General features: G+C 37.2%; 1 protein-coding gene across 9 annotated transcripts in view; it reads right to left on the bottom strand.

The window, feature by feature from the left end:
- The window catches only part of MKLN1 (muskelin 1), a 328108-nt gene that overhangs the window by 95883 nt on the left and 219831 nt on the right, over positions 1-12394 (bottom strand). For all 9 annotated transcript variants that reach the window (XM_038556486.1, XM_038556487.1, XM_038556485.1 and 6 more), the window contains one exon: positions 710-852. In XM_038556486.1, coding sequence (XP_038412414.1) covers positions 710-852 — 143 coding nt within the window. The remainder of the gene's footprint in view (positions 1-709; positions 853-12394) is intronic.

A 12394-nucleotide genomic window follows, 5' to 3' on the forward strand; every position in this document is an offset into this window, starting at 1 on the left:
TGAAAACAAGTATTTATTGGAAAATCAGTTACCTTTAGGTTGCCTATGTCCTAAAACACTTTCATGACTTTCATGCAGTATAGATGTAATATTTACTTATATCAAATACTGTGCTAACAGGACACATTATATCACAAATACATTCCATGTGGCTTTGTTTGTCCATTCTATGGTTACCTGATTTTTCATTACCTAGGAGGCAAATTAACACTTTCATTCCTCATGGTCTACATTTTTAAAATTCAAATTTACTGAGCTCCTTCCAAGTGGCAGGCATTATGGTAGATAGAATCACATACTTTTTCTCTTCTCAGTCTCCAATTTATACTAAATTTCCCAAATATTGTTTCCAGATTAAGGCAATTAATCTTAATGCTTTGGATAGAGTCTATATTTTTATAGCGAAGATTTTTATTAAAGCTGAAAATATTTGAGATTGTTTACAGTTCAAAAATAAGATGGGGGGGAAAAACCCAAGTTTTATTCTTCATTAGTAATAATAATAAGTAGTGGCTGGTGGTTAAAAAAAAAAAGGCTAACTCAAGCCACAATATTAAAATAAGCCACTGGAAATACAATGGTAGAAATATTCTTTTCTTCCTTGAAAGAAAAAAAAAATCAAACCATGCAGATTTAGCCACAAAGGGATAAAACTGAGACTGTAACTTGTTTAGAAGACAACTCTTTCTTCCCTATAATCGTAACTCACCTGGACAATAGCTCTGTCATATTTTCTTCATTCATTCCACCAAAGACTTTAAATTTCTTCAAATTGCAGACATGAGTTTTCTCATATTTTCCAAATGTGATGTTCTGGACTATAGCAGGCCTTTCAAGTTTCAGAATCAAGTACTAAAAAAAAGAAACAACCAAATCATAACCTTTGTTTAAAACAAATAGAAAACAACTTTAAAAAAACTTTGGACAGGGATGCCTGTGGCTTGGTCAGATAAGTGTCTGCCTTTGGCTCCAGTCATGATCTCAGGGTCCTGGGATGGAGCCCCAAGGCAGGCTCTCTGCTCAGGGGGGGAGTCTGCAGGTCCCTCTCCCTTTACCCCTCCCCCTACTCGCTGTCTCTCTCTGTCTCTCTCTCAAATAAATAAAATATTTTAAAAAAATAAATAAAACTTTGCACAGTTAACCGAAGAATGCATAAGATCTGTCCTATCCATCCTGCACTGGTAGACCATGTTTTTAATGCTAAAGAATAGTATGACAACACAGCCTGTGTAGGCTACCATACCACCACTTTTTCTCAGCATCATCCTGAACTGTAAATGAAGGGGAAGAAAAGGACTAGTGAGATAACTAACGAAGGTGTGTCATTCAATAAAAGATATAAACAGACTATGAATTACCAAATAAAACCAGATTAGACAGCAAAAATAGCAATCACATATTCTCATCAACTACACTTTGATAACAAATTCAATGTTCAAAATCAGTGATAAAATCTTAAACTTAAAAACAAACAGATTTACTAACCAGCCCTGCCAATTTTATTAATTAAAAAAAACTGGGCCTACTATAAATTTGTCTAATGCAGCTCAAGATTTCGTTACACACTGAATAAAATGGGGTCAATTAATTAGGGAACACGTTTTACATTATGTAGATTGTTTCAATTATAAAAACCAAGAAGGAAACTACTATTGGTTGAATATATGGAGAAAATGCTATTCAGAAAAATGATTCAGATGTTTTGCTCCAGTGGCTAATAACGGGTAATACAGGTGACAAAGGTAGAATAAGGATGCCTGGGTGGCTCAGCGGTTTAGCACCTGCCTTCGGCCCAGGGTGTGATCCTGGAGACCCAGGATCGAGACCCACATCGGGCTCCCTACACGGAGCCTGCTTCTCCCTCTGCCTGTCTCTCTCTCTCTCTCTCTCTCTCTCTCTCTCTCTCTTTCTGTCATGAATAAATAAAATCTTAAAAAAAAAAGAAAGCTACATAAGGGGGTGCCTGGGTGGCTCAGTCAGTTAAGCATCCAACTCTTGATCTGGAGTCAGGTCATGATCTCAGGAGTTGTGGGATTGAGCCCTGCAGCGGGATCTACACCAAGCATGGAGCCTGCTTAAGATTCTCTCTCTCCCTCTCCCTGCATGCTCATATGCATTCTCTCTGTTAAAAAAAAAAAAAAATTACACAAGAAAAATGTAAACTCTCTATTCCAAAGCAAAACACAGTGGTCTGATAGAAACACACCTTGGGGGCAGCCCTGGTGGCTTAGGGGTTTAGTGCCACCTTCAGCCCAGGGTGTGATCCTGGAGACCCAGATCAAGTGTCATGCCAGGCTCCCAGCATGGGGCTTGCTTCTCCCTCTGCCTGTCTCTCTCTCTCTCTCTCTCTCTCTAATAAATAAATAAAAAAATCTTAAAAAAAAAAAAAAAAAAGAAAGAAACACACCTTGGTAAAATTTTAATGTTCGTGGTGCCTGGCTCAATCAGTAAGCATGTGACTCTATCTCAGGGTCGTGAGTTACAAGCCCCAAACTGGAGGTAAAGCCTACTTAAAAAAAAAAAAAAAGGAATAACCTAAATGTTCTGGAAAAACCAGTTAAGTAAGTTTGATACATTCATGCAATAAATTTTAATATTTTAAAAATATTAATGTTTAATCACATTTTGGCTTTATTCATAAATTTTATAATTTCAATTTTTCTAACTCTTGAGCACAAATGTTGAGTAGTGCTACTATTCAACAGTGCTGTTCCACAACTAAATAGGTTTTCATTATTTTTAATTTGGAGAAATAAGTGCTGTAGATATAGCAATAAAGCTAAAAAAAATAAAATTCATTAAGAGCAAACTTTTTTTTTTCTTAAGATTTTAATGATTTGTTTGACACAGAGAGAGAAAGAGAGAGAGAAGAGCACAGGCAGAGGGAGCAGCAGAGAGACAGGTAAAAGCAGGCTGCCTGCTGAGGAGGATCATAACTTGAGCCAATGGGAGATGCTTAACTGACTAAGCCACCCAGGCGCCCCAAGAACAAACATTTTAGAAAAACTATTTTAGAACCTATCATAGAGAGGGGCAGCCTGCCCCAAGATGGCCACTTTGGTATAAAGATTATTTCAAGTTAAAAGTAATCAAAACCCAACAGATATAGGAAAAGCTCTCTACTTCCCCATCAACTGCCCAGCTGGAAAGATCCTGTACCAGGAAGAGAGTAATTAACAGAGGCTCCCCTTTACCTCAGGAACTTATCTGCATAACACTGAAACCTTGTTTTTCCAAACATCTCCTTTCACCTTCTTACTAATGAACTTTCTCCCCTTTGTACCCTTAGAACTTACCCTTCACCTTAGCTCTTGTAAGCTTCACATTGCCTCACTGTCTTTGGAATTTCATGTCTGCGTGGATTCCCCATATGTACAGCTATTATATTTCATTTTCTCCTGTTAATCTGTCTCATGGCAATTTGATTCTAAGTCCAGCTAGAAGGAACACCATGCAGAGGAAGGTCTTCCACCCTGACTATATATCAACTTTAGAATATATGTGTTAATATATTAATTTTTAAATAAAATATAATGTACCACAATCTCTTTTTCAAAGGGGGAACACACACAGAAAATCAAAGAATTATCACGATAGTTTGAAATTCAGCCACAGAATTAAGCAACAAAAAAAATTTTTACTGTTCAAAACTTGTTCACAATTTCAGTCTTGAGATATTTTTTCAATGTGAGAAAGGTGATTTTAAAAATCCTTTTTAATCACATCAATAATTACAATTTATAAGGAACAGGGTGATATAAAGGAAGAAAATGGGAGAAGGGAGCTAGTGTAGTAGGACTTTAGAGCTTTAGATGGGTTTAGCAGTACAAGTGCTTCAAGGGAACTGAGACTTAAAGGATGAGACACTGTATTATTAGTTTCCTCAAACTGCCATAACAAATTACAACAAACTTGGTGGCTCTTATTCTCTCAGAGTTCTGGAGCCCAGAAGCCTGAAATCAAGGTGTTGGCAGGACCATTTCCCTCTGAAAGCTCTAGGAGAGGATCCTTCTTTTCCTCTTCTAGTATCTAGTGGCTCCCAATGTTCTGGGCTTGTGCCAGTGTAACTCCAATCTGTCTCCAGGTTCACACGGCCTTCTTCCTGGTGTCTTTCTGTGTTGGACAAAGATACTCCCCATTGGATCTAGGGCTTAATGTGATCCAGGATGATCTCACCTTGAGATCTTTAACTTAATTACATCTGCTAGGATCTTTATTCCAAATAAGGTCACATTTTGGGATTCCATATATCCTTTGGGGGTGGGGGGATAGTCACTACTCAACCTATTACATAAAACCAGCAATGTCAAGTGGTATGTGTTAAAACTGAAAAGGTAGGCAGTCACCAGGGCATTCTATGCCATTATAAGAAGGGTGATTTAGAAACACGATGAGATCTATTAAACATAATGGAAAGCCAAATCTGATTAACATTACACACACACACACACACACACACACACACACACACACAATGTGCTTTATGGAGAATAAATCAAAGACTGAACTGAAAGACCAGTTAGGATGCTGTTACAGTAATTCAAGGATGAGATGAAATGAAGACCTAGACTAGAATGGTAGGAGACAAAGAGGATTAGACAGCTTCGACGTATTTTGGAGACAGAATAAATGGAATTTAGTGATAGCTGGATGTAGGAAGAGGACCGAGAGGTATCAAAGATGATGATTTAGCTTCTAACTCTAGTTAACAGGGTAAATGGAAATATCATTTACTCTGATCGGAAGGGCTGGCAAAGAAACAAAACTAGAAAAGTCCAGATCCATCTCTATGTATGACTGAAAACAATAGTGATTTATGAGGTTTTATGATTCTGTGAGTTCAATGGACAGTTCTTCCAGTAGTAAGTAGATCCTAGACTCAATCATGTTGCTATCTCAGCTGGAGAAATGGACTTAGTTGGGGTGGAAGTGAGGAAGAAGCTGAACTTCACAGGGACGATTAAACCTTTCCATGTAAGACTGTATCCTTAAGGAGGTCAGGTGGGCTTTCTTCAGAGCACTGCGCTTTCAGAGTTCTAAGAGAGAACAGAGCTACAAAGCCTATTAAGGCCTTGCTCAGAAGCTGCAGTAATATTTTCGTAGAATTTCCTGGTAGTCAAGCAAATCTCAAGGCCAGTCTAAGTTAGAGGAACAGACTATCTTGCTGGAAAAGAGCGTAACATATGACCATATTATGAAATCTGGACTCTAGTCTAGGTGGAGTAGAGAAACACAAAGGGGTTTTAAGTTGTGGAGCGACAACAATAAAATCAATACCCATTCAGGACTAGAAACCCTCAGAAAACTATACAAAAAAAGGGCAACATGGGCGGCCTGGGTGGCTCAGTGGTTTAGCGCCACCTTCAGCCCAGGGCATGATCCTGGAGACCCGGGATCGAGTCCCATGTCGGGCTCCAAGCATGGAGCCTGCTTCTCCCTCTGCTTGTATCTCTGCCTCTCTCTCTCTCTCTCTCTCTCTCTCTCTGTCTCTCATTAATAAATAAATAAAATCTTTTTTTTTTAAAAAGGGCAACTTTCTCAACTGATAGAGGACATTTATAAAATATCCACAGCCAGCATTGTACTTAGTAAAGATTCCCCCTAATATTAGGAGAGAAAGTTGGAGCCAGGAGGGAGGAATACAGAAGACAAGAAAATATTTCCAAATCAAATATCTGGTAAATAACTTCTACACAAAACATTAAAAAACCTCAAGATTCAATAATAAGAAAACACAAAACACATAATTTTAAAATGAACAAACGTCTGAATAGTCACTTTACCAAGGAACATATAGAGAAGTCAAAACAGGCATATGAGTAGATGGTCAACTTCACTAAACATTCTTAAGATGCAAATTAGAACCACAAACACTTATACATTCCTTTACATTGCATTTTTATTTGTTAATAGACAAAAACTAGAAACAATCTAATGTCCATCAATAGGTAATTGGATAAATAAATTGATATGTAAGATACAAGAGAATTCAGCTAGGCAACAAAAATGAATGGATTACTGACACAAACAATACAGATGAATTTCAAGATAATCTGAGTGAAATCAGACAAAAGGAATCTGATCTTTCCACAGAAATACAGTATCTCTCCATTTACTTAAAATCCTAGAAAATGCAAATAAATCAGCAGTGAAAAAATACAGATCAGTCGTTGCCTAGAGATGGGGATGGAGGTAGGTGAGACAAAAGGAAATACGGGAAACTTTTGGGTAGCAGATGTGTCTACCCAATATTTTAAGTATGGTAGTATTTTTGAAGGTACATGGATAAAAATTTATCAAATTGTACATTAAAAATATGAAGTTTATTATATGTCAATCCCTTAATAGTTATTTAAAAATTATAAAAGTTAATATTAAGAAAATAAGTAAGGTATAGCAGGGTGTTCAGTCCATTAGGCATCTAACTCTCGCTTTTGGCTCAGGTAATGATTTAACGTGTCCTGAGACTGGGCCTGCAGCGGGCTCTGTGCTCAGCTCACGGAGACGTCCTCTTAAAGATTCTCTCCCTCTGACCCTCCCCTCAATTGCACTCTCATGCATGATTCTCTCTCTAAAATAAATAAATCTTTAAAAAAAATAAATAAGCAAGCCACAGACTTAGAGAAGATATTTTCAATATCTGAGAACTTACATCCAGAAAAATAAACAATTCCTACAACTCAGCAATAAAAAAGCAAACAGCTCCATTTTTAAAAAGTAAATAAAAGAATTCACAAAAAAGATAAATGAACGGCCAGCAAGCAAATGGAAGAAAGTTCTTAAATCATTAGTTACTGAAGAATTATAAATTAAAACCACTTCATACCAACAATAACCACTAAAATTAAAATGTGTGTCAATGCTAAGTGTTTAAATGTGAGGCTCTGAAGCAAATGGCAGTCTGATAATTTCACATAAATATATCCCTACCTTATACTGCAGTAATTCTACCTCTAGATATGTACCCAGAAGAATAAAAAATACATATTAGTTGTAAAATCTTCAAAAAGAATGCAGCTTTATTTATAATCACCAAAAACAGAAACAATGCAAATGGTCATAAACAGAAGGATGGGTAAACAAGTTAGGGTACAGGGTGCCTGCGTAGCTCGGTTGAGCAACTGACTCAATTTTGGCTCAGGTCATGATCTTGGTTCATGGTTCATGAGATCAAGCCCCACATTGGGCTCCGTGCTCAGCAGGAGTCTGCTTAGATAATCTCTCTCCCTCTTGCCCCATCTCCTGCTCTCTCTCTCAAAAATAAATAGATCTTAAAAAAAAAAAAAAAAAAAAGCTACGGTATAGCCATAGAACAGAATAGTATTCTGTAATGAAAAGAATGTAATATTGATGCACACAACATGGATGAACATAAAAAACATTCTGAGCATAAAAAGTCATATATAAAAGTATATATAAAAAAAAATAAAAAAATAAAAAAAATAAAAAAAATAAAAAAATAAAAGTATATATACATTACTCTATGACTCCACTTATATTAAATTTTAGAACCGGTAAAATTAATCCATGCCAAAAGAACCTAAACGGTGGTTGCCTCTGTATGGAAGGTGAGATACATAGGGATTCACCAATAAGAGACAGAAAGGATCTTTCTGAGGGGATAGAAACATTTTATATCTTAATAGAATTATTTTTATGTGTGCATTTTTCAAAATGAATACCGTACACTTAAGGTCCATGTAAATTAACATTAGTTAAAAATGTATTATACAGGGATCCCTGGGTGGCGCAGCGGTTTGGCGCCTGCCTTTGGCCCAGGGCGCGATTCTGGAGACCCAGGATCGAATCCCACATCGGGCTTCCGGTGCATGGAGCCTGCTTCTCCCTCTGCCTATGTCTCTGCCTCTCTCTCTCTCTCTCTCTCTCTGTGACTATCATAAATAAATAAAAATTAAAAAAAAAATTTATAAAAAAAATGTATTATACAATATACAATGCTTGTTTTACAAATTTGAACAAAATACCATTAAGACACTTTATAAATTTACTGGTATCCTAGTTTTACACTAAAAATTATACTGAAATTCACATATTTTCTTATATTTCCTTCCTTGCTTTGTACATTTTCTGATATTCTTGTTATGATTCATCAGAAAAAGAATAATCTGGGTATTACAAAAATGAATATACTCCTATCCACCCACCACACACACACCAACTATATTAGATAATTACTAAAGTTCCTCTGACCTGCTTAGACTATGCAGAAAGAAGTGCCTGTTATTTGTTAAACAATCTTAACTGCCTTCTCTGGCCCCAGAAAGCAAAGGATATTACCTAAAATCATACTTTTACTTAAACTGCTTCAGAAGGAGCTTATAATTTTAGTACAAGAGTTATGATCTAATTTTTCCTAAGGAAAGACTGTGCAACTAAGCATACATTTTAACCAACCCTATGATACATACCAGTCACCCTGAAAAATAGGTTTTCCGTGGCAGTGTCAGTAACTCCAATAAAATATTCTGATGATTACGATCTTTTTTTTTTTTTTTTGATGATTACGATCTTAAAGCATTTATGGGGTTTTCATTCATGCTATATTAACTTCCCACCAGCACAGATGATTCTACATTAAACCATGTTTTCTCATTAGGTCTCAAAATACTTGTGCCACACCACAAAGAAAATGGCTTAAATTTAAACTTAAAAATAGATTTTAAAAGTATAAAAATGAAATTTAAAAGAAATTACAAATTCACCATCCTGATATAACTACTACCACCACCACCATTTTGGTATTAATTCCTCTATGCACTCACACAGACACATTCTTTTTTTTTTGTTTGTTTAAAGATCTTATTTATTTATTCATGACAGAGAGAGAGAGAGAGAGAGAGAGAGAGAGAGAGAAAGGCAGAGACACAGGCAGAGGGAGAAGTAGGCTCCACGCAAAGAGCCCGACGTAGGACTCGATCCCAGTACCCTGGGATCACACCCCGAGCCGAAGGCAGATGCTCAACTGCTGACACCCAGGTGTCCCACACACATTCTTTACATAAGTGGAATATCATACACGTTGTTTTTAACAGGCATAACTTAAGTAATTGTTTGTTTGTTTTTAAAGACTTTATTTATTCATGAGAGACACACAGAGAGGCAAACACAGACAGAGGGAGGAAAAGCAGGCTCCAAACAGGGAGCCCAATGCAGGCTTAATCTTTAAAAAAAAAAAAAAAAAAGGAAGCGCATGCTCAGAGAAAGAAGGGGAGCCAAAAAGCTGTAAAGTAGGTCTTTGCTCCAAAGCTCTGAGTATGATGGGCTAATTGCTTTTTTTAGAGGAGAGGCAGCAGCTACAGGAAAGTAAAAAAAACAGGAAAGCAGAGTTGGGGAACAATGAAAGTTGAAGACAGTTGGGAATTAGGGTTCACCAGGACAGACAGAAAGATACATAAGAGATTTATCATGGAAACTGGCTCACACAATTATGGAGGCTGAGAAATCCCACAGAATGCACTCTACAAGCTGGAGAACCAGGAAAGCAACTCCTCCAACCCCACGCAAGCCTTGAGATAAATGCAGTCCTGCCCAACACAGTGACTACAACCTCCAAGAGACCTTCAGCTAGAACCACCTAGCTCAACCACTTTCAGATCCCTGACCCTCAGTAACAGTGTGAAACAGTAAGTGCTTGATTTTAACTGCTAAGTTTGGGGTAATTTATTTATTTTTTAAAGATTTTTTTTTTTTTTTAATTCATGAGAGACACAGAAAGAGAGAGAGAGGCAGAGAGACACAGGCAGAGGGAGAAGCAGGCTCCATGCAGGGAGCCCAATGTGGGACTCAATCCCGGGTCTTCAGGATCACACGCTGGGCCGAAGGCAGGCGCTAAACCACTGAGCCACCTAGGCATCCTTGGGGTAATTTATTATACAGCAATAGATAATATGGCATCCAAGGCCAAAATAAATATTAACAGTTCTATTTATTAGGTAGTTAGGTCCAAACAACTTCATAAATATTTATGTACTGATAACTTAGTAGCCATTTGAGAAAACAATAGACATAAATCAAAAGAAAAATATTTGGATTTCATTCCTAGATAAATATAATTACTCACTAATGTGACATCTGCCTGCTGGACACTGCACAATGCGTCAAACATTTGAACTAGACTGGAATCTACCACCCACATTTCCTAAAGAACATTGATTTTCTACATAATACTTGTTTTTTTTTTTTAAAACAGCAAACACAAACTTCCCAGCTTCGCCATGATACCACTGAAAGGGAAATATAGAAATTAGTAAGATAGAATGCTACTTTTCAAGGATCTTACAATCTAATGAGGAAAATACACACTAACAACTAACCACAACACGAAGTAGAATGAAAGGAGTCCTATGATTCTATGATGGATACAAAATAAGTATTTATGCTATCAAAAAAAAAAAAAAAAGATGTGATGTTAACTAGTAATAGAGCTATACTTTGATTTACCCACTACCTTAGAAAACGACTTACAGATAATATAAAATATAAAATTTAGAAATCCAGAAATAAAACACCTAAGAGTACATGATAACCCTAAAACCTTATTTTTATGGATGAATAAACACAATTTTAGAAAGGTGAACTCTCTGACCCTAGTTTCCATAGATCAGTGGTAGATTATTTACAACAATATGTGATAGAGACAGAAGGTATACAAAACAGAGCAAATCAAGAATCTCCCCTACTTTTTCTTCCTAGTCAAAAATAATACCAGTCAGAAGAGAAAAGAGAAGCAATATTCAACTTTTGTATTTAGTCTTTAAAATGTATACATATGATTTTACATTTTTCAAAATGCTTTCATAGTCAGTTTTCCTCACCTGGGTAACCACCACCCAGTCAAAAGCTTCCAAAATCTCTTGCCGGGATTACTGCAATATCACTTTTCATTTCTTAATACATTATTTATTTTGTGTATTGTCTTTCTCTCTCCTCAAAAAATAAGCTCTATGAGGGCAGAATATGTGTCCTGCTTATATCTCACTGATTTTCCTTAGTGATATACTCCAACCACCTACAAGAGAGTGTAACATACAGCAGCCACTAAATTTGCACATACTGAATTGAGTGAATGAAAGTTACAGACAAAAGGTGAGAAGCTACTGCAGGATAATTCCTGGTCGATGTACACAAACCTTCTCCCGGATAGTCAAACACTAATCCAGGTGCTGTGAAGGAATTACGATAGATATAATTAAGGTTCCAAATCAGTTCACTTTAAGTAAAACAGAGATTATCTGGGTGGGCTGCCCTAACCATGAGTCCTTTGAGTCTAGAAATCAGGGATAAGAAGTCAGAAATTCAGGGTGGGACACCTGGGTGGCTCAGAGGTTGGGCATGTGCCTTTGGCTCAGGGCATGATCCTGCCATCTGGGGATCAAGTCCCAAATCGGGCTCCTTACATGGAGCCTGTTTCTCCCTCTGCCTGTGTCTCTGCCTCTCTCTCTCTCTCTCTCTGTCATAAATACATACATACATACTAACCAAATAAAGTAACATTAAAACAAAAGGAGATCCTAGGAAAGGCTCTCAGAACCTAAAATTTCACGATTTCAGTTTTTTGGAGTCTTCTTTTTTCTTTCTGATTCTCAGATCTGTTCAAGACATGATAAATGAATTTTTAGTTACAGTAGAGTCACTTCTCATTACTTGTGGATTCCTTATTTATGAATTGGCCTACTCACTAAAATTTATTTTCAGCATCAAAATCAATACTTGCAGCACTTCCATAGTCATTCCCACACATGCACAGAGTGGCAAAAAATCTGAATTGCCCAATGCCTACTCTCCAAGCTAAGGTGAAACAAGGCTCTACCTTCTTGGTTTAACTCTACTACACTATAAACAAATGTCCTTTGCACCATCTATGTTGTGTCACATCTTTTGATCCCCAAGTAGAGTGCTGAAGTGATATCTAATGTTTCTGTGATGTGCCTTACAGAGGAAATATGTGTCAGGTTGGGGCAGTAATACCCCCTTTCCAAAGGAATTTCAAAGAAGTTCCCTGAGCCCCAGAGAAACTTCAATCATTCCTTCAGTGCCCATTTGGCTTGAAAAGTTATTATTATTATTTTTAAAGATTTTATTTATTCATGAAAGACACAGAGAGAGAGAGAGACAGAGACACAGGCAGAGGGAGAAGCAGGTTCCATGCAGGGAGCCTGACGTGGGACTCGATCCCGGGTCTCCAGGATCATGCCCTGGGCCGAAGGCAGGCGCTAAACCGGCTTGAAAAGTTCTAATGAAGAGGCCATTGCATCCCTGCAGCAAAGGGAGCACCTAGAGCTAGGGAAATGGGAGTCCAATGGTGCCACCTCTATGTGAGCATTTCTGAGTCACAGGACCTATGACTACACAAAACTATGTGGAAGTTCTCTTA

This window comes from Canis lupus, chromosome 14 (genome assembly GCF_011100685.1).
Source record: "Canis lupus familiaris isolate Mischka breed German Shepherd chromosome 14, alternate assembly UU_Cfam_GSD_1.0, whole genome shotgun sequence".
NCBI lineage: Eukaryota > Metazoa > Chordata > Mammalia > Carnivora > Canidae > Canis > Canis lupus.